General features: G+C 37.7%; 1 protein-coding gene across 1 annotated transcript in view; it reads right to left on the bottom strand.

The window, feature by feature from the left end:
* LOC116294716 (nck-associated protein 1 homolog) overlaps positions 1–22,581 on the bottom strand; it is a 36,907-nt gene extending 14,326 nt beyond the window's left edge. Inside the window, exons 1-30 of the mRNA XM_031702362.2 lie at positions 22,321–22,581; positions 21,930–22,031; positions 20,990–21,085; positions 20,692–20,748; positions 20,051–20,193; positions 19,078–19,168; positions 17,065–17,130; positions 16,890–16,961; positions 16,443–16,491; positions 15,663–15,816; positions 14,758–14,811; positions 13,976–14,072; positions 13,462–13,577; positions 13,048–13,088; positions 12,286–12,377; positions 12,101–12,182; positions 11,589–11,647; positions 10,792–10,937; positions 9,383–9,445; positions 9,016–9,085; positions 8,226–8,345; positions 7,755–7,894; positions 7,055–7,186; positions 5,804–5,882; positions 5,240–5,276; positions 3,839–3,941; positions 3,236–3,357; positions 2,787–2,884; positions 2,364–2,457; positions 1,622–1,708 (exon numbers count right to left, since the gene is read on the bottom strand). Coding sequence (XP_031558222.2) covers positions 1,622–1,708; positions 2,364–2,457; positions 2,787–2,884; positions 3,236–3,357; positions 3,839–3,941; positions 5,240–5,276; positions 5,804–5,882; positions 7,055–7,186; positions 7,755–7,894; positions 8,226–8,345; positions 9,016–9,085; positions 9,383–9,445; positions 10,792–10,937; positions 11,589–11,647; positions 12,101–12,182; positions 12,286–12,377; positions 13,048–13,088; positions 13,462–13,577; positions 13,976–14,072; positions 14,758–14,811; positions 15,663–15,816; positions 16,443–16,491; positions 16,890–16,961; positions 17,065–17,130; positions 19,078–19,168; positions 20,051–20,193; positions 20,692–20,748; positions 20,990–21,085; positions 21,930–22,031; positions 22,321–22,425 — 2,767 coding nt within the window. The 5' untranslated portion in view covers positions 22,426–22,581. The remainder of the gene's footprint in view (positions 1–1,621; positions 1,709–2,363; positions 2,458–2,786; positions 2,885–3,235; positions 3,358–3,838; positions 3,942–5,239; positions 5,277–5,803; positions 5,883–7,054; positions 7,187–7,754; positions 7,895–8,225; positions 8,346–9,015; positions 9,086–9,382; positions 9,446–10,791; positions 10,938–11,588; positions 11,648–12,100; positions 12,183–12,285; positions 12,378–13,047; positions 13,089–13,461; positions 13,578–13,975; positions 14,073–14,757; positions 14,812–15,662; positions 15,817–16,442; positions 16,492–16,889; positions 16,962–17,064; positions 17,131–19,077; positions 19,169–20,050; positions 20,194–20,691; positions 20,749–20,989; positions 21,086–21,929; positions 22,032–22,320) is intronic.
* Positions 22,582–22,938: the final 357 nt, after the last annotated feature.

Here is a 22,938-nt window from a genome sequence, read left to right as displayed (position 1 = left end):
CATAACAGTGGCTCTACGATACAGTCCTGGCCAGCAGCAGTGGCCATCTCATCTACGATCTAAAGGAAAAAAGATCATCGTTACTACCACCACCACCACCGCCGCCATTCTTACCATTCACCTTCAACATACATCATCATCATATTTGTTTGGATCATCTTCATCGTAAATCATCAGGCATCATCATTATCCTTATCAACACCCGGCATCTTCATGACCCTCGCCATCTTCATCGTACATCATCATCATCATCATCCTTAACAACACCATCATCATCATCGCTATCCATCTTCATCGTACATCATCATCATCATCATCATCCTTATCAACACCCGGCATCATCACATTCGCCATCTTCATCGTACATCATCAACATCATCATCATCATCATCCTTATCAACACCCGGCATCATCACCCTCCCAATCTTCATCGTACATCATCATCATCATCCTTATCAACACCCGGCATCATCACCCTCGCCATCTTCATCGTACATCATCATCATCTTTATCAACACCCGGCATCATCACCCTCGCCATCTTCATCGTACATCATCATCATCTTTATCAACACCCGGCATCATCACCCTCGCCATCTTTATCGTACATCATCATCATCATCCTTATCAACACCCGGCATCATCACCCTCCCAATCTTCATCGTACATCATCATCATCATCCTTATCAACACCCGGCATCATCACCCTCGCCATCTTCATCGTACATCATCATCATCATCATCATCATCCTTATCAACACCCGGCATCATCACATTCGCCATCTTCATCGTACATCATCAACATCATCATCATCATCATCCTTATCAACACCCGGCATCATCACCCTCGCCATCTTCATCGTACATCATCATCATCTTATCAACACCCGGCATCATCACCCTCCCAATCTTCATCGTACATCATCATCATCATCCTTATCAACACCCGGCATCATCACCCTCCCAATCTTCATCGTACATCATCATCATCTTTATCAACACCCGGCATCATCACCCTCGCCATCTTCATCGTACATCATCATCATCATCCTTATCAACACCCTCGCTATCAGCATTATAGTCATAGAAGTCATCGGAATCAATAACATCATTCTTATCACCATCAAATAGCTCTTCTTGCTATTATCATCATCATCACTTCATAGAGTTCCTCACTGATTAAAAAATAAACAAATACCATCGCCAGCATCATCACTATTGTTACCACCTTCATCATACATTATCATGATTCATCATTATCATAATCACATCATAAACCCGTGTAATCTATGATTTTCATTTGCCTACCTGACGATCATTATTTCCAATGGGATAGCTGTCCTTCAAGTCAGTCACACAACTCATCAGATATGGAACCCGACTATTCAGCTTCTACAATATGAACACAGACAGACAGGTCAGACCAATAGACACACTCAAACCAACAGACAGGTCAGACCAACAGACACACTCACATCAATAGACAGAAAGGTCAGACCAACAGACACACTCAGACCAACAGATAGGTCAGACCAACAGACAGGTCCTACCAACTTACAGGTCAGACTAACTTACAGGTCAGACCAACTTACAGGTCAGACCAACAGACAGGTCAGACCAACTTACAGTGGCAAGAGCTTGTTGTGTCAAGTGCCTGAAGCTAAGAATGACGCCAATGATTATCACCCGTAGCATGATGTCCTCCATGTCTAGCAACGAGAAAAATTCTCACGTCAAGAAAAGAAACTTAATAAAACTTATGAAATGAGACGTTGCTGTTGCCACTCGCTCAGTAATTACGATCTACAATGATTTCATTTTTTTAAGGCAATCAGCAAAATGAGATTTGAACTTTAGCTTGGATGTATTTTTTTCCCATTTCAGACCACGTGTAATCTTCTTAAAAATAAGATTCTTTGATACTCTAGGGAAAGACACGTGGTCTGATATGCGAAAACAATACATTTATGCCCAAGGTAAAGAAGTCTATTTATCCGAGTGCATATGAAAAACGTAAGGAAAGAAAACATTAAACATTAAACATTGTGCCGTTTCGGAGTCGTCATGACATCATTATCAAGCTAGTGAGAGTGGACGTAAAGTAACTAAGACCAGAACACTGTCGTGACGAACCCGAAACGCCGCTCTGTTATTACCCATTCCGAGAAGGAGAACAAAACTGGGTCGAGTTGGCAGTGCAGTGCATCGAAATAAACGTCATATTGATAATATTTTCCCTAAAACAGTCCACAATGCACTGCTATACCAATTCGACCCAGTTTTTTTCTCAAAAAACTCTCTTGGAATGGCTAATATGTTTTCTTTCTTCAAGTTTCGGCATCTGAGAAAGGAATTTCAACTCACTTTTCAGGCGTCGTATGAGATCAATACACTCGTCCCGTTTATCAAAACTCGTCCTCAAAGCAATGAGCACGTCTTTATTATTGACGACAAGTTTCTAGGAGGGGGAAAAAAACGCAAGTGGGTATTAAGGGTGACTTCCTGTGGGGAAAAGACTAGTAAATCAGAAAAAAAAACTTTGATATTTGTAACGCGCATATGCGCGCTTTCTAGATCCAAATAGAATTGGAAGTTGGTTTTTGCGGGGGAAGGAAAACCGTAGAACCTGGGAAAATCCGTCGAAGCTCAGGAGAGAAACGATAAACACATACGAAGAGTCTGAGGATTGAACCCGGGTCGCATTAGAGAGAGGGGAACAGGGAGAGGAACTACTTGCGTTACCGTAACGCGAGACTAACAGCAGCAGAGTTCGAGACCAATGCATACCTTGAGCTCACCGACTTGACTAGCAATCTGTTGCATCATTTTCTCACCCAGATATTTCATGCCATAAGCTCCCAGCAATTCAGATAAGGCATACATTTCTATTAACCAAACAAAGATGCACAACAATCACTACCACTACGTTTAATATTCTAACCCGCGGGGGATACTCCCATATATAGCCTATTGCAAGTTTTCATAGGAAGGAAGGAAAACTAGAGAACCCAGAAAGCCGCCATTAGTTTCGGTCTCAGATCCTCGAGAGAGCCCGTGAGGACCTGGGGCCAAAACCAATGACAGCTTCGGTGGAGGCTAAGAAAAACTCTCAAGGGAGAAAACAACACGTCAAACAAGCTTTGTTCACATTTAGAGTCCGCGACCCGACCCTACAATATTGGAAGGCAAACACTCTATCATTGCTCATTTTTTATTTATTTTACTATTGGACTCACCATTCACATCCGTGAAATCCTCAGCTTTAAAAGCGAGGCCAGGACGGTTGACGAAGGCCCTTCTACGAGGCGAGTAAATGATGCCATCTGTCATCACACGACGTAGGAAGACATCGAGGTACCTGAGCAAATATAAAATGATAATCTAATTTACTGCAATTTTCGTAAACATGCGAAAAACTCTGTGTCTCCGAGTTGCACGCTAAAATTTGTTTTTTCGCTGCCGTCAATCAAACCTAATCAGTCGGTAACTTTCATATTTTTGACTGACAGCAGCGAAAAACCAAATTTTAGCGTGCAACTCGTAGACACAGAGTTTTTCGCATGTTTGTGAAAATTGCAGTAAAACGTTGCCTTAAAAATGAACAATAATTGGATGAGGTTTTGATGATGTCCGAAGTTATCAATGTCGAGGTAAGTGTTATTGGCCAAAGCTGTAGGGTAAGGCCAATAACATTTACCGATACATTGATAATTCCATGCGGATTTGGAGTGGATCTTCGCGCCAAAACGAATGCTTTTTGCACTTAACTGAAAGTATGAAACTCTCAATATGTCGCTGATATATACGATGTAAGTGAGAAATGGGTCCAATGTACTTACCACGTAGTGTACATCTGTGTGATGGTATTTGCACCCTGGCTATCCTGGGGTTGTGTCTGTTGTAACAGTACGTGATTAAAGATGCGAGCTGTGTCCACACCATCTGACACATGATCAAAAACACCGGTAAGTTGTCAGTAATAAATTTTACAATAACTGACAACTTTCTCGCGCGCTGATTGGTTAATTTTTATCATCAATAAGAGGACAGACAGATAAAGCTGACGTCAACGAGCGCGCGCTCTTTCCGTTAGTTGTTTTGATCAGTAAAAATGAGAAGTTTTTATCGTTTTTGTTATTGTAAAAAACAAATTGACATCAGATTTTTATGTTTCTGTCCTCTTATTGACAATAAATTTCGCCATCACATTGTCAAAGTAGTATGCGGATTCACTCGGCTACGCCTCGTGGATCCACACTACTTTGACAAGGTGATGACGCAATTTATTGTCAATAAGAGGACAGACACATAAAAATCTGATGTCAATATGTTAAGTATCGTAGAACCGGCCAATAAGCCGAACTCTATTTACCGGCCAGTTATCAAAGCTTCAAGGATTTTGGGATTATTTTATACTTCTACTAAGCAGCCAGCCTCAATAGACCGCTTCACCTTGGGGGTAATGTTTTCCTATTTGAGACCACGTGTCATTCTCTTGAGAATATGATTCTTTGTTTGAGTGGTACCTATATTCATGTGTCTTCTCGTGTGCAACCATTAAACAAAGAAACAATACTCTAGGGAATGACACGTGGTTTGAAATTGGAAAACATTGCTTCAAGGTATGACAATAGACGATTTCCAAGATGCGCGAGCGCTTTCATAAATATCGCAGGCGCAGACATGAAAAAGAGGCATTTTCGGTCAGTGTGATAAGAAGCCATTGCCGGGAAACCATAGAGTTAAAGGCGATTTCTAAATCCCTTAAACAAAAGATTTTGTCTGAGGTGAGCTATATTTTTTGAAAACGTTATTATCCTGCTCCCCAACTAAAAGAAACTTCAACTATTCCTTCGTTAACATAATTTTCAAAGTTTTATGTTTTTTCAAAGAGCGCGTAATAGTCCAATCCGTCCAAGGGAGAACGGCAGACATAAATTTGTTGATTGGTCTTCCTGTGGTACATAATGTAATTGATTGGTCTTCCTGTGGTATGGACGCGCATGCGGTTTCTTAAAAGTCGCGCGGACTCACAAATTAACAAATAAGACCAATCAACAAATTTATGTCTGCTGTGCTCCCTTGAATAGTCTTGCTCTAAAATACCTCGTTTTCGAACCTGAGCACGCGGTACTTTTGTCAGCGCTCGCGCATCTCGAAAACGGTTCATTCCCCGAGGGTGACAACCAACTAGAAATTCCACTACATATTCAAATGATTGGTCAAAGGAAAATACTCACTGAAGTTTTCGAGATTTCGGAGGGTTGACATTATGGCCTGCAGAAAATAACACAAATGTTATCACATTTTCTTTCCATGAAGCAAGGTGCAGCATTTGTACACCTTCCAATATTTTGATGACTGACTATAATGTTACATTTTAGATATCCATATTTTGGACTTTCATTTGGTATTGATATAGTGAGTAAGAAGCCGCATTAATAAATGTTAAAGTATCAGCATTTGCACTGGAAAGCATACTGAAATGGCAACTTCTCGCGCAAGATTGTTGCAGTTTCTCACGCAAGATTCTCGTAATTTGTCACACAACATTGTTGCACTTGGTAACACAACGCTGTTGCGCTGCATTGCAAGATGAAAGGCGAATGTTCTAAGTGCTTGTACTACCACCCTGAGCGCAACACATTTTCATTTATGTTTCCTCATCTCTTTGCAAAACGAATCCGATGCATGCTCGCATAGTTGTATTGCCTTGATAAGGGCAATACTTCAGTGTTGGCAGCTTCCGTTTGACAATGATGTTGGTCGTTGCCCATATCTTCCCACTTCCGTAAAGTGCTCACCTTAATATTACTTAGCACTTCACTTGGTCTAGCAATCCTTGAATTTTCTTGGTCATACTGAGCCATGCTGATCACAGACCTAGACAGATAGTATAAGGTTATATCCACACTACAGCTTGCAATGGTTCGTAGTTCGATCCCTAAAAGGTATTTCCTGTCTTTGAACCCTATTAGTCATTCCAAGGTTGATGGAAAAAACTGGGTCGGGTTGGCACTGCAGTGCATTGTGGGACTGTTTTGGGGGACATATTTCCAAGATAGAATTTGTTTCGTTTTGAAATATTTCAAGAATGTTCAATAGCCAATCAAAAGCGTTATTGTCATCTTTCCGTTATCTTATTGTTAGAAAGTCAATAGACCCTTTTCGAGTTCCAAATTACCGCTGTGTTTCTTGATTACAGACTCACTTACTCAGGCTTAGCCTCGATTTTGTGAAGAATATTCATGTGTTCCAGTCAAGGTCCGTGGAATTTCAAAGTGTTTGTATTGTTGAAGTTGTGCATTCTTTACTTTACCGTTGGTATTTGTGAATATTTAAACACTGATACGAGGCTAACTCTGTGCAAATGAGTCTGTAATCAAGGAACACAGCGGTAATTTGGAACTCGAAAAGGGTCTATTCTGATTGGCCAAAGAAGAATAGAACATTCCTAGAATATTTCTAGGTGCCCACGGTTTTTCGATTCGCACTGTAAGACAGCCACACAATGCATTACAATGCATCGACCCAGATTTTCCTTGGAATAGCTAATAGGCAATCGAGTTATTCATGGTTCCGACAATAGCCAACTAATCATTGTTGCAGCAGTTTTCACAGTGGAATTAAAATCTCGTCCTACAAGCAACTACACAATATCTGTTTTAAAGAGCACTGCAGGATTACGAGGCAACTTTTTTTTATTTTCACGCAACAGTGAACAAGTGAAACAATCTCTTGCTTGTTTTCAATCATTCCCAAGAGAATTAAATAACAAAAGACACGGCGGCCATGTTAGAGGATATAACGAAGGAGAGTAATGATAAATCTGTTGTTAAATTCATCCAACATGGCGGCTGTGAAAACCATCAATAATCAATTTTCCACAATCAAAAGTTCTATATTCTGAGATATTTTAGATAATTTGTTGAGCTGAGCTTGTGGGACACAGCAACGGTAACTAAGGGGCATCAAAACTATGCAGAATTGCTTCTTCAGCATAAAGATTGACAACATAAACGATAATAAATACCAGACATTTCATATTAACTTACTTAGCAAAAAACTCTTCCAGTTGGCTGCTAAGATATTCCTTAGGGGCAAAGACATGTTCCCAGACAGGAATAGCCTCTGTGTGGCAGATAGCCGAGCACAGTTCCGTGAAAGCTAACAGCTTATTATCCAGCCTACAACAAGATTCACGAGAAAAACGGTTAAAAGCTTAGAAAATCTTGTTTTAATTACTGGGAAAACCTTGTTCATTGTTTCGACGCTCGAACTGAGATCATTTATAAAGTTAACCAATCACAATCTTATGTAACCTGCGTCACATCCGGAATTTTCTTCGTATCCGGATGTGACGCGGGCTAAATCTTACGTTGAGTCATAGAATGCAGCCAATCAGCAGTAGAGCAAAAAGTTAACCAATCACAACGTGAAGTGAAAACAAGGCGTAGGCGATCAGCCAATCATAACTCGCGTCATATCGTGGCTGTGTTACAACACCATAAAAATTTTCCATAAGAAATTTAAAGCAAATAAATAATCCAAAGGCGGACATAGAGGGATCATCAAGGGGTGCGCATCCCTCCTCCCCCCTCCCCAGGTGAGCTGATATCTACTGCTTTATTGGTGCGTGAGTTTGTGAACGTCCTGATCATAAATGATGCACCAGCCCCCTCCTAAAAAATCCTAGTAGTCAGCCAATCACAGTGCGCGTTATATCGCGGCTATGTTATGAGGATCAAAACTTACGGTGTCAAATTTTCTCTGTTTTTCCGGAAACTCTCACTTCCAGGAGGTGAAAATTCTTCCTGAGTGTTTTTCTTGTTCTTGTCTTTCTTTTTCTCACCAGACATTTCAGACAGAAGACGAACAGCTCGAGTGTGCCATAACTAAATGAGATTTATTCCTATTTATTCACATGAAACTACACAGGACTTCAAATAGAGTGTTACAATGATTATGAGACGATTTTTTTTATTTCCAAAGAAGAGGAAACAATCTAATAAATAACTTTCCTTCATCAGATATTTTTTAAATTTTAAGATATTCTACCTGATTGGTTGAACTTATGGGACATAGCAACGGTAACTAAGAGGAGTGGAAACAAAGCAACGGTAACTAAGGGTAGTGGGTACCATCAGTTGGATTCTGGAGGGATAATGCCTATCAAAATTGTGGCGGTTTTGTGCGTTATGATAGCAAATGGCGGCCTTTTCTTACCTGTTGATTGAGCTCAACATGGTCAGTACAAACTTGACTCAAAAGATTCCTTGCTCCTTTTGCCATTGAGTCTAAAAACATATTGATGGCAGCCAGACTACGTTCACCTATTGGATGGCGCTAAAAAACAAACAAACAACACTGTTTTGCTTATTTGGGAATCAAGGATGGTTTACTAGTAGTACACTTGACTTGCACTCGTAGGATAATCCATTGCTTTCCCATTTCAAACCATTTTTCACCAAGGCTACTCTGTGGTTAAAATTGCTTGTTGGTTTTTTCCTACTGTATTGGCCTCGATTTTGTGAAGAATATTCACGTTTTCAAGTCAAGGTCAGTCAAGTTTCAACGTGTTTGTATTGTTGAACTTGTGCATTCTTTACTTTACCGTTGGTATGTGCGAGTAATTAGACACTGATTCTAGGCTTAGCCCGAGTAAATGGGTCTGTAATCAAGAAACACAGCGGTAAAAGGGTCTATTGCCATTTATTACAATTGATGGATTGCAAAAATTCTCAAGAGAGTTAAAAGACAAAAGCATGGCGGCCATTGTGGTGTCGTTAACAAGTTAACAATGGATGCTAATAAGAAATTATTTGTTAAATGGCACCAATGCTCCTCCGAGAGGCCGCGATGACGTAACATGCAAACGAGGAATTTCGTTCTAAAACGATGACAAGTGGCCCAAAATGGAGGGGGGGGGGGTAGAATAGGCCCAAACTAAATTGCATCTTACATCACAACCTAGAGGACAGAAGCATCAAAATGTGTAATGAATAAATAATATTACCTCTTCTGGACAAAAATCGCTGGTACAAGACATAAAATGACCACACACGAGAGGAAACGCAATGGAGTACCTAAAAAATCAGAAACACGATAAATTAATTAATTACATCAATTACAGTTTTCAATATTAGCTTTAGTGAAAATCGAAATTCCAACAGGCAACTAAAAAAAGGTGAAAGTAAAAGTAAAAGTACTAGTCTCCCTCGCATCCGTTTTTAGTGTCGGTCGTCACGCAACGTCCTCGCGTTGCGTGACGACCGACACTAAAAACGGATGCGAGGGAGAGTATAAAAGTACGGGATTCTAGTGACATTGAAATACTACAGAAACATGCGATATCTTCGTTATTACGATTGTACCGTTCTTACCGTAGCTGGGCTGTATCTTCTAAAGTTTTTAAAAATGAATTTTCGCAGAAATTGGGATAGAAACTATAATAAAAACAAAACAAAAAATTTATCCATAGTCATCCAGAGTGACTAATTATCCAGAAGAAGTCTGTCATATTAAATACAGAATCGTGCATTCAACTTTAAAATGGATTTTTCTATCAAACTCACTCCAATCTCAAAGATTTTAGTAGAACATGAAATTATACTTAGATATTTGATAAGCAATTAAAATATAGAAAACATGTGTGCAGATTCTGGGGGAGGTGGAGGGGGGTACTCCAATAAGAAGGGCAGGGATGCTCGTCAGAAATTTCGGGAATGACCCCTAAAAGGTCGAGGTGTGCATGGTAACTAATGATTTAAGTGACAGAAATTAGATGACGAACCATAACTCACTATCCTGAATGACAGCTATCAAGAGAATATGAACTAAGAGAAGGAATCCCCGTGTCCCATCATGTGAACACTTTGATGCTATTTTTAGAATCTATTCTAAAAATATCATCCAATGATATCATTTATTTGATCGTTTGATTTTCTGCAAGCGCAAAGTACTCGCGCGCTGTACGCTGTTTGCTAACGTTTTCTTGTGCTTTTCTTATCTTCAAATCTGCCCTCAAGATGACGATGTAGGTCGAAAGCTTTGGAAAATAAATGTAAAATTATTTCATAAAGTTGAACAAATTACTACTTTCATTTCCTGTCGTATTTGCCAAGCTTTCGACGCGCACATTCATATCCAGGGCGAAATAAAGGAAAAACCCCAAAAACGTAAGCAAACAAGCGTAGAGCGAGCGCGCGCAGTAAATGCGCGGGCAGAAAAATAAATGGTTTAAAAATAGCATCAAACTGTGCACATGATGGTTACAAGGCTATATAGGGGGAATTCCTTCTCTTAGTTCATTTTCTCTTGCAGCTATCCATTTTGGCCTTCATTAATGTAATCTTACACCGTAGGTATTATTAATTGACAAAAGCCATAAGAGGTACCTGGTTGCCCTCTGTTTGTCCTATTAATTTTATGACAATCAAAGAAGTACCAAATCATAGATTTTAGACCCTAAAATGTACGACACGCATCCCACCCTTTTTCAGTTGGAGTACCCCCTCCCAGGGTGCAGACACGGTGTTAGAAGTATAGAATAGAAGCATAACATATTGCAGTGCTTCTCAACACTTTTACAAGTGTTCTGTCAATGCCCAAGTGCTTTAAAATTTCACATAGCACAGCAAGCAAGGTTCTTATTTCTTAGAGTAACTGTCAGTTTGGATAAGTGTTCACATAACGCACATGTCCCCAACCAATCAGAAAGCGAGATTTATAACAGTTAAATTTTTAAAATATCATCATAAATTATTTCAAGCACTATTTTTAACATATTTACCAGAATATAGACAGGTCAGACACATCAAAAAGTATACGCTCCTGTCTGTCCACAAGGCTTGTGTGAAATGCTACGTTGTTCATCAGTATGGATAGATCTCTGTTGTCCTTAAGTTCAGGTGAAGAACCACGCACACTAGTGTATGCCTGTGGGCAAATACATGCAATAATAATAATAATAATTGTAAAAAATACATGATAGTACTATCGTAAGGGCAATATGTGGCCATAGTATAATAAATATTAATATGAATAAATGCAGAACACTACCAATGAAAGGGTAAAATTTCCAAATTCCATATATTCCATTGTGAAGTTTCTTAAGAAGGGACGAAGAGCGAATCTCGACTTACAAAAAATTACACCTTTATTATCATACTGCCTGAGGAAGACTCACAGACCTGAGTCAAACATTTGTAGTCTGAACATTTTAGATCTGATTTAAATCCATATTAATTTTTATATGACTTTAGGGACAGAGGGAGGGGGGTGGGGTTTAAGGCTATAATAAGTCATCACTTGTTTACTAGTAGTACGTAAATTCACTTACTTTCTTACATGTACAAGGCAAAAATGAGACATTACGGCTTGGATAGAGTGCGAGGGTTTCTATATATATATATATATATTTCTATATTTTATGTTTGGAAATTCATTGTAAAGCGTTATAGAGTGTAATATATAACGCTATAGAAATTCATTAAGTTATTATTATTATTATTATTATTATATTATTATTATATTATTATTATATTATTATTATATTATTATTATATTATTATTATATTTTATTATTACCTGGAGTCTCAGCCAATCCATGCGAAGACCACTGAAGTCAAAGATTTCACCAGCTTCAACTAGAACACAATTACATTTTTTTTTTAATTTTTAAAACTATTTGACAATACAAAGGCACATTCCAGCAATACATTACACATGCCAAGGTGTATGGGAGGCATGGGAACTTGGGACTTTATAATGATGATAATCAGGAGTGATGAAGGTAATGTATACACTGTAATAGACCCCTTGCATGTGACGTCAAAGCAGCTCGATCCGGGGGACAAAACAAATGAATTCCAATCTCCCAAGAACTTGAACCTATTGTTTTGTCCCCAGGTTGAGCTACATTCAAAACTTCTGCAAGGGGTCTATGATTATTGATAGTGCTTATGATGGTGATGATGATAATATTGACGATCTGATGATGATGATAATGATGACAACAATGATGTCATTTTTTGAATGAAGGAAAAAGCAGAGAGATTGTCAGAGAAAAGTGTCCCTACTATTTTGTATTATATAGGTACCTTGTTTAACAGTTAATGAGGACAACTCATCAATAAAAGATGTCATTATCAGAGATATATCTTCAGAACACACCGAGATTTTCTGTGAAATGAAAAAACAAAATCAATTGTGCGAAGAAATTATCAATACTACTATTCTTAAGCACACAAAGATACAGTACATTGTACTGTACATCAAGTCTCACCTGAACAACTTCTTTAAGTAGTGTGACATCAAAGCCTGACAAGTACTGAATGAAGTATCTTTGAAGAACAGATGAATACTTCTGGATCATAGCTAAAAACGAACAATTGAAGAAGAAATGTTAGGAAAAGAATGGTGAGTGGGCTTCTCAACAATTGTTTCTCCCTCAATGCTCATAAGTATAAGTTAAGTGCAAAATCCTATACCGGATATACATGTATTTGAATCCAACGCTGTCAATATAAACTTGTATTGGCAGCTCAAACTGGCAATAAGTTTTGTATGGCAATAGAGGTTTTGCATCATCACGTGACGGCAGCCATGTTAGATGGCAGGAACAATACTGTTGTTTTTCATAAGAAAGGATTCATTCCCAAGAGCAAAGGGATCTTCTTGTTCTGCAATCTAACCACAGGAAGCCAAAAGTAGTGTTATGGGAAGGGCACATGATGTTGCAAAACCTCTATTCTCCTATCACAAGGAAATTCTGTGCAACAATAAGGGTTCATATTGAACCGATCAAACTAACAGATGTATAGGAGAATCAAGATACTATACAATACAGTACAGTAAGCAATTTAAATTTTTTTTATAAAATTCAAATCAGAATAGCTCACCATGTTGGATATGAATGACAAAATAGCAAAAGTGAGCATACGTTGTGCTTTCATAAAGCATGAACTTGTAACCAATCAGAAAGCAGGATTGAAAACATAAATTTTATAAAACATTTAGTCAATTTGGTTTAAACTTATTTACTTACATCGGATTTCTTCAACAGACAATAAAAGTTGACACAGTTTTCTAATAAAAAAGGAGATAATGATTGGTCATTGTTATTGATTTGGTCTATTGTTCTCTGTCCATAACTAGATAAGATAAACCTTTTTTCTGAGTGAGGGGAAAGGGTTGACAAAATGACCAACTTTAAGCATTTATGGAGTTTGAAAGAACAAAGAAAACAAGCCATTACATTGAAATTTATTTTATTTTTCCTTTCCATATTTCTGCTTCTTGTAAGCACATGTTATATTTCAGTCAAAAAAAACAAGAAAAATATGTAAAAGTTGGGTTACAGTAGCCTGGGAATGGAGGTCTGGCGGCAAAACAGCTAAATGCAAGGTGATTGGCTGAAACAAAACTCACTACTCGGCTGGTAGGAAAAAATGATACTTACGGGTCATAGAACTCCTCTTGGGAGACTTTCTTCTTAGGGGCAGGGTTACAGTGATGGCGTATGACCCATAAAATCTCATCACGCGCCAATGACAACCCATGCAATACAACCAGAATCTATGAAATATGATGCAATTGATTGATTGACTGTAGTATGAATAATGTACCGAACAAACAAACCATCCACCAAAGGGCATTGTGGGTCTCGTTAATTTGAAATAAAAAGTAAATAATTTATACAGCAATTGACTCTCTACATGTAGTTAGTATATTGTTTCAGATGGAATACACTGAAAATAGAATAAATAATTATTATTAATTCTACTTTAGACAATGTCACTATGACCCACAATGCCCTTTGGTCTTGGAATGCACTATTCAGTATGCACTATTCAGTATACAGCCTTTTTGAAATAGCTGTAATGGGAGATTCTTATATTTTATACAAAATATTATAAAATATTATATTATGTACTAAATAGTATAAAATTTTCTATTTAAATGATTAAATGCACCTTTGGTCCAAGAAGACCTGGTTGATCAGAGAGTATCAGGGACATTTCCGCCATGGCTAGTCTTAAGTAGTTTCTTCTTTCCTTATGTAGAGACACGCTATGAAGATAATACACAAACACAAATTCAGAGTTCAGCTACTTAGGGCAGTAGTAGCTACTTAGGGGTGTGAGCCTTGCGTGACAACACTAATAGCGGCTGTGTAGGACACTAGATATTTTACAGAAACACAAATTTAGAGTTCAGCTACTTAGGGCAGTAGTAGCTACTTAGGGGTGTGAGCATTGCACAATGACATTAATAGCCGCTGCATAGGAGACTAAGCTTTTATAGACTTTCAATACATGTAACTAAAATTCTATTGTTTTCGATTTGTAATCTGATTGGTTGAAAAACTCAAGTGTTCACGGTTAGAGTAAAACGACAGTAATTCAATGTGGTAGTTACAAGGCTAAAAACGACAGCTGCTCAATAGCTGGACATGACTATTGGCCACATGGATTTCACTTCAGCCATACTCCTATACAAATACTACTGATCAATACATGTATGTGACCAGTCAATGACTGGTCAAGAGGACTGACGTAAGAGACATTTGATGGGACACATGCCAATTTTGGCCAGGCACTATACCCTGTGTTTACCACTACCACCACCATTATTTTTATAGATACATAACAAACATAGCCTGGTGTTACCTGGGTGTCTTTCAGAAGGTTTGTCCAGCATTTAATAATAATAAAAAAATTGTAAAAGAAAAATGGAAAAAAAAACAACAAAGAACCTGTTAGTGATATGGTTGGATGCATCTTGGATGTCTTTGACTCGCTTGTTGTACCTATTTTGATATTTTATTTTAGTATAATAACCAGAGGAAGAAGAAGAACAACAACAACAATAATATAATGATATTCTAAAACAAAAATGAGAGACAAAAGTTTTGGATGATTCAACGACCTTATGTTATCATTTCTTATTCTATTATTATTGTTGGAATTTACAGTTGTTGATACCAACAAATAAAGTTTCGTTACTATGGCATGCATTATTGCCAAGGGGCCATCACATGCATCATGCTAAACCCTTCTCAATATAGTATCAAACTTACTTTTAACCTTCAAATTTTATCAGTATTCTGAAACAACCTCTGGGCTGAATCATAGTTAATAGAGGGGAATGGTTATGAAAGCTATTGTTATATGTCTTTGTTCACTTTTTTCAAGTGTGACCCTGCACAATCCTTTGTTTTACCATTGTTGGCAATGGCTGAGTGAACAGACCAAAATGTTTCTTTTGGCTGCTAGTTCAAAATACTTAAAGATTTATAAGAGATATTTGAATATTCCTTACAATAATCCCATAGACTAAGTTTATGTTTACATGTTTTTATTTTGCAATTTTGGATGAGCATAAATCAAACATTGTGCACGGTCAAGACCGGTTCAACATCAAAGGCGAACAAAGACCTGATAACAATAGGTTTCATAACCATTCCCCTCTATTAACTATGGCTGAATCAAATTCAGGGCACAGCTACATGTAGCCCACAGATCAAAATTGCAAATTGGCTTGTTAGGCTTTGTGGAGGGAGTAAAATTAAAGGACCTAGTGAAAGACCATTGCAAAATGTCTTAAAGAGGAATTTCAGTCATAGACAAAACACATCTGGAGCACACATCTTGATCATACCCTTTCAATCCATCAAGTAGATTTTGGATCTCCTTGTGATAGTAAAAGACTTCATCCCTGAAGAGAGTGATGCAGAAACCATCCTGCAATGACATCTTCCAGATGTCTGTGATTCCTGGCATGGCCAGCTGTTGGTGACATAGGGTGTATCCAACTGAAAGAATACAATCAAATGACAATCTGAATACCGCACAATTAATTAAAGTACAACGTCATTAGAAAAATGATCATCAAAACTACAAGCTCCTGTTTGTACGAAGAGTGGATAGCGCCATCCAACAGATAAATGAATGAGCTTGAATCTAGTGAATAAGTCTATAGTATTATCAAATAAATTTATCCAATGGATAAGATTTATCTATTGGATAGCACCATATTCATCCTTCAATATGACCATGCTTAATAATAATAATTTTTGAAGGTGTTGTTCATTTCTTGCATTCATTTTTTGGACATTCTCTGCAATTGTCAGTTTCAGTCAACCACAAAAGCAAATCCCTAGATTTCACAGTACACTACAAATAGACCAATATTAAACACCAATATTGACATCAAAGAAAAATCCAACCACACCCCACACATCAAAAAGGCCATTATCAGAGGGTCCAAAGGAAGAGAAAAACGATTACTGTATTTAATGAACAACAACTATAACCAGAGCTAGAAAATGTTGAAGAAATTTTTATGGCAAATCAATAGCAATCAAAAATGGATGTACAGATCTTAATTCATTTATAATCAGGAACAGCAGACCCTGATAATAATGAATAATGCGCTTACTCATGATCCATCGTTGAATTGTAGACATACTAAGGTATTCGACAGCAGGCTGCAAAAGAAATATCACTTATCTGAGCATGAAAAATAAAGCTGTCCTATTTGTGTTATTATAAGAAATAAAAATGTTACAGTTTTCAATACTTCTTGTCAAGTTTCCTGAGAGCAGAGTTTTGAACCATATTTTCATAATAATTTTAGCTAAAAATAGTTTCAACTCTCAGATGAACATTCAGAGCTAAGGCTGCTTCTTCTAAAAAAGTTACAGTTACAGTCTTAGAAATTTCCTCAGTTGTGAAACTGTGATTTTTTAAAATTCATCTCTAGTCAAATTGTCTTGACCATAAATGTCAAATGATGCAATCCAGGCAAAAAAAAAAGGCTAGTCCTAAATTTGGTTGTAGTGGCACTTTAATGGCTATATTAGATGCATAAAAGGTAGATATTTACCACGTCACTTAGTGCAGGACTGAGCATGCCAGCAGGTTGACTGATGAGGCTCAGAATTTGATTTTGGCGCCACTGCAAACAACAAGGAAATGTTAATAATTTTATTGAAATAAGAACATCATTTTCACCGTTAAAACATAATTATAAAACAAGTTTCTTACAATCAACTTTTTACCTGTTCTCCAGTCATTGACTTTCTGAGAAAGATTTCGTGTATGGATTGCAGGGCTGTAGACACTCTCTGTTATTGAAAAGGATAATGCAGAAACATTACAGCAACAGAAAATACAACTATAATATAAAAAGAGGCTGTGAGCCTTGCACCATCTGAAGGAAAGCATTGGCAGCCGTTTTTACTATATTACTCAAGCTTGATGTTAAATTTGTTACATGTAGTTGCACATTGAGTTTTGTTTTTCATTGCCACTTGTCAAACATGTACACATAATATGAAAGTAACAACTGATTATTTTTTCATTGATGCAAGAAAAACCAAATTTTAGTGGGAAATACCAAGATTGCACAACATTGAATATACATTGTAACTGTTACGATCTTTGAAGCACAGTTAGGGAAGCACAGGTGGAATGCACTGCTACATAAAACAGCACCTCTCAACAATGTGGCTAGGTTTGAGCCCTGCCAGCTCGGTGTCCTGTGTGAGTAGAGTTGTCTGTTGGTTCTCTCCTGAGCTTCAAGGGTTTTCCTACGGGTTCTCTGGTTTTCCTCCCTCCGCAAAAATCCACTTCTAAGTTCTAATTTCATCTATCGGCTGCCTTATCAATCGGATGGTTTACAGTCATGACGCCCCCTTGTCATGACACCCCCAGCCATAACGCCCCCACATATACCATAACGCCCCCAGTCTGTACTACCATGACGCCCCCAGCATAAACCATGACGCCCCTAGTCTCTATTAACACTTATTTAATAAGAAGTTTAACAATATTTCATAGTATAAATCCATGAACGACAAAAGAATAACGAAAAGGAAAAACGTTGACAACAAAATTTCATAAGTCCGATAAATAATTCGTAATTCAAGTAAGTACAGCGTAGTTGCCCTAAGAACGCTAGTGATCATCTTTCCTATTATTGTTTCACTCTCCAAAACGTTTGGCACTGAAAATATCAAAAGAGCATACCGTATTATCATACTATGACATTACTGTAATCTAAATACAAACGTGATACGTTGACATGACGCATCGCGTTTGTAATACAGCGAGGTGTCACTTTTGATTCCTCAACTCACTGTCTAATTTACTTCCGAGGTTGAGTTTATTCAACTTTCCGTTCGTAATTTCAAAACCTTTTCTGTAAACAGATGCCTTGAAGAAATATTTTGTCTTTCCCGGAGCTTGCTGAAATCACTTGAAAAAGCTATCAAAATAGACCCATTTATCCATTTGTGTAAATAACAAAAGAGTTTGAAACACAAAGGTGCGCGTCTCAAAAACAATCCTTACAAAAAATTTTAATGTTCTTTGTGAAATGATGTTCTAGAACTCCAAATGCACCAAAATGTTCTTTAAATATGAAGAATTTTTTATAGGTTTCTCGTGCCGATAAAGGCATTCCGAAATGTTGATCACGGGCCATGTTGAGAGTGCTTCGTAAAAAAAATAATCGCACGAAATAAAAGTTTTAACCGATGAACATGTCTAAGAATTATGGTTGGATTCCTAATGCATCTCAATGATTCTAATTCAGCTATATCATGTTCTGGAACTAATTATCAATGACAAAATTCAAGAAGTACATCACTTAACTACAGAGATTTAGTGATTGCCAGCTTGTAGGTATCGTTTTTAACTCGTGGATACGCAAAGAGTAGAAACGAGTTATTTAAAACCGTAATGATCATGAAGCAACTCCAATAGTGTTCAATTTACGTGGGTTCGTAGCTCCATATTATTATCGTTAAACTTCTTATTAAATAAGTGTTAGTAGAGACTAGGGGCGTCATGGTTTATGCTTTGGGCGTCATGGTAGTACAGACTGGGGGCGTCATGGTATATCTGGGGGCGTTATGGCTGGGGGCGTCATGACAAGGAGGCGTCATGACCGGTTACCAATCGGATTGCAAAACCTGTTAGGCATTGCGTTTTCCACCCAGGAGTGGTAAACACATAACAGTTTTAAAGAAATTCATTTTATAGAGAGTGTTAGCCTAGCTCTCCTTTACCTGTTGGTGAGGTACAAATTGTTCAGCTAGTTTTTTCAGAGGATTCTCGTAATCCAATATCATCTGTCCAAGCCTAGGAAATGACTCCTCACTGGAAAACGACACAGAAAAGTATTGAATGTGAACACTACAAGTAAAACACTAGTTACTCATCAGAGAAATTACTTGGGTGTTCTGCTTGAGCAGGGTTTTCATTAAGGTCCAGAGATCAGAGAATGCTCTTTTAACTGAGCAAAATTCTTCTGCTTGGGCTACATGTGCCATCATGCATTCTTACAGCGTCATGAATCACATAAGGCCTTGAAACGTAATGAAAACCCTGCCAGGATTCACTGACTACATGTTCTTCTCCTATTATTTTAAAACTTAAAGAAAACTATGTGTCTGCCCAGTAAGGAACCAATCAGAAAACTGTACACAATCTTAAAATAATTACAGTCAGATCTACATGCATCCCAATAATAAAGACACCACGAGGACCAGATAATGCACATGCTATCATCCTTAAGAGGCACTGACATTCTCTCTAGGACTTGAAAAAGCACAAACTGACATTATAGTGAGGACAGCATATATTGCAAGGATGATGGTACATGAATAAATTAATGTTTTTAAAAAGTGCATGCACCATTTAAGCACAATATGATACAAGGTTCCTAATATAAGAGAGAGTACAGAGTGCAAATCATCCAATAAACTCTACTTAAGATATATTTGTTGCAGAGTCCAGGAATAGACCTCTTTAGCTTTGTTATTTGTTGTGCACATTTCAGAGCATGTGATGCAACTCTTGTGAGTTGATTCTTTGATGTGTAAATATTTCAACATGTTCGTCATAAAAGAACAATTCTCAACAGAATGTCAAGTGATCTGAAATGGGCAATTTGCATACAAAGCTAAAATGGTATATTTAACCTGATATCGATACCCAAGTATATAGATAAATATACATACAGTATAATATATACAATACCTTCTTCCATTTCTCATTTCAAATGCATGGTTAAAAAGTCCCAGCACTGACTTCCTATCATCAACACGGGATACCATGATCATCAGAGATGTAAACGTAACAATGAGGTCCAAGTATGTCTTTGTGAGACCAAAATTCAGTGTCTGTCATTTTAAAAAAACCCAATATTCAGTAAACACAATGTAATATTTAATATGCATTCACATGTATAGTGGCGAGCATAACATTTTCCCTTACAGTCAAAACAGCTCAAGCTTACCCCCCCTAGTGAATCATTATTCTTTCTGAGAATACGAAGACTCAGGATTCAAAGTTAACTCAAATTCTGATTGGGTTATTGTGTTCCTTTAGAATCAGTAAATAGCATGCATGGCAGCTTGGACTAAAAATGAAAAATGAAGGCGGGTCTGTTGCAAGTCATGATGACTGGCCAAATTACTGTAGTTTAAGCTTGGTCATACCCCATTTCTGTCTCAACGTTACTGGTTAAAATGGCCAGCAAAGCAAAGATTTGACCATGCACACAAGTTCCAATTTTAGCCAAACATGGCCCCATGACTGGCTGTTGTTGTTAGCCCTGCATGGTAATATTAACTAACTACATGCAATAAAATATGAACAAAGCTAGGTAGGGGACTTACAATGTCAAAGTTTACGAAACTTGCATCAATGGCAGTTAATAGTTCACACGCATTATCCTGCAACAAAGAATGGTATATTTAATTAATGAAACATTCCTCTTTTAAACCTTTAGCACATCAACCATTCTAAATTCTAATTTCTAAATTTGAGTACTGGTGGCAGTAAAAATCACTTTCACAACAAGCCATTGAAATGTCTGAGTTTGCAGAATATTGAAAACCACAGTCATAGCTTATTTCTTTACAAAGTACCCTTGTTAGGGTCCCAAACTTGACACTGAAAACACAAAACACAAACCTTGAATTCCATGATGTCTACGAATGTGAAGTAGTAATTGGACAATCCTTTCATGACTTCATTCTGGATGCTAGAAACTGGCTGAAGTTGTGGAGCCTATCACAAGATTAAACAAAAAGTGAATGCCAAATTAATACAAAGTTTGGGAAAGCATGGTTAGCATGCATTTCTAATGCTATCGTTTGGTGTTGCAGTCGTGGAAAAAACATGTACAGTACAGAAGACTAGATACTATACATAAGACCATAAGACTAATTTAAGTGGAAGGTTATTACATGCAGCTTAAATAGACTTGAAATTTAGAGGATACCAGTGTTAAATTTATTGATACCCTGAAACAACAGTTCTCTGGGTTGATCAAAGTAAAGGCATAGCTAATTAACTCACAGATCAAACACTAAAACAAGCTCTGGGCTAATAAAAGTCAAGGCATGGCTAAGTCACAGATTGAACCCTGAAACAACCTTGAGCTGATCAAAGTCAGGGCATGGGTAACACAGGTTAAATTCAAACTTAGCATGTTAGGTTTTGCTGTGGGAGAAAAACTTAAGACCCCAGATAAAAACCCTAAAACCAATAGACAGACCTTAGAAACTCTTACATGTGAGTCCAGGAATCAATCCCAAGACTCCAGAGGTGAGAAACAAGTGTACCTCTACATTACCTTGATTCCCTTAAATATTAACAAAATATAAGGGTTCTGTACCCTAGAGCTCAGCCTCTCCCTCGCCATGGACCATGGCCCCTGATCTAAGATTGACAGAACCCCCCAGCTGATGGGATTAATGTACAGTATAATAAACATACGTTATTATAATCAATAAAAGTGAAAGAGAGCAACATAGCCAAAGAGTGTGTGTTGACAAAGATCAAACATTATAAACCAGAGTAAAAACATTCCTTTTCATTTTATAGAGTTTATTTTATAATATATATCTACCTTTGTGTCCATCTGTGGGAATTTTCTAACAATGTATTTTATAGCTGGTTCAAGTGTCTTGTCAGTCAGGAAGCCAGGTCTTGACTTAGGGTCAGAACAAGCCTTCATAAAACAATATAAACTTGTTAATATTAGAACAAAATAGGGCTGGATTTCTTGGACAGGACTAAATTTTTTTAATAAGCTCTAGAACTACTGTAAAATCTTCTTGAAAGCAGTAAGCTACAGTACATAAAGCTACAGTACATGTATCGTCTTCATCAGATTCAGTAAGATATGTTACTGGCACAATATATCAAATGCATGGATAACCCCTAAAACATTAGATAAATGAATAAATCAATCAATCAGAAGGTATAACACAGCAATTCACAATAAAATTCCAACGTACCTTTTTAATATTGTAAATACGAGTCAACATTCCATTCCCTCTGTCAGTCAAGATGGTCAGCTTTTCAGCCAGTTTCTGTTCTGTAACCGATAGCCCTCGGTCCATTTTGTATTCCCTTGTGTTCCCACAGATTATGTCGTTCCTTACTTAAGTATTTTTAGGCCGTAAATCCTCGTAATCTTTGCTCAAGTCCTGATGAAAACAAGGAAATAACTGAACTCCATGACAAGTTTTGTCCTGGAACGCCCTGTGCCCTTTGGAGCCAGGCAACCACAGGGATCCCACAGGACATTATTTTTGGTCGGTTTATTTGCCCGGTAGGCCGGGGAAGGCCGGGGAAGGCCGGGAAGATAGATCGGGGAAAGGATCAGATTTTTTACTGTTTTTTTTTTCACTAGAGTCGTTTTCTTATAAGTGGGAAACATATAGTACTGACTTACAGTACGTACACGGCACACAAGCCGTAGAGTGTTTTGCGCGTGAGTGGGAAACATACGGTACTGACTTACAGCCCGTACACGGCACGACATGCCGTAGAGTGGTTTTGATATCAGTGGGAAACAAACGGTTCTGACTTAGATCGAAGCACGTAAACAGTACAACATGCCGTGACACTGA

This window comes from Actinia tenebrosa, unplaced genomic scaffold (assembly GCF_029948245.1).
Source record: "Actinia tenebrosa isolate PJP-AT-01 unplaced genomic scaffold, QUT_ActTen_1.0 PGA_scaffold1__47_contigs__length_23844297, whole genome shotgun sequence".
Classification (NCBI taxonomy): domain Eukaryota; kingdom Metazoa; phylum Cnidaria; class Anthozoa; order Actiniaria; family Actiniidae; genus Actinia; species Actinia tenebrosa.
Note: the sequence above shows the minus strand (reverse complement) of the source record. Positions and strands in the feature narration are given on the sequence as shown.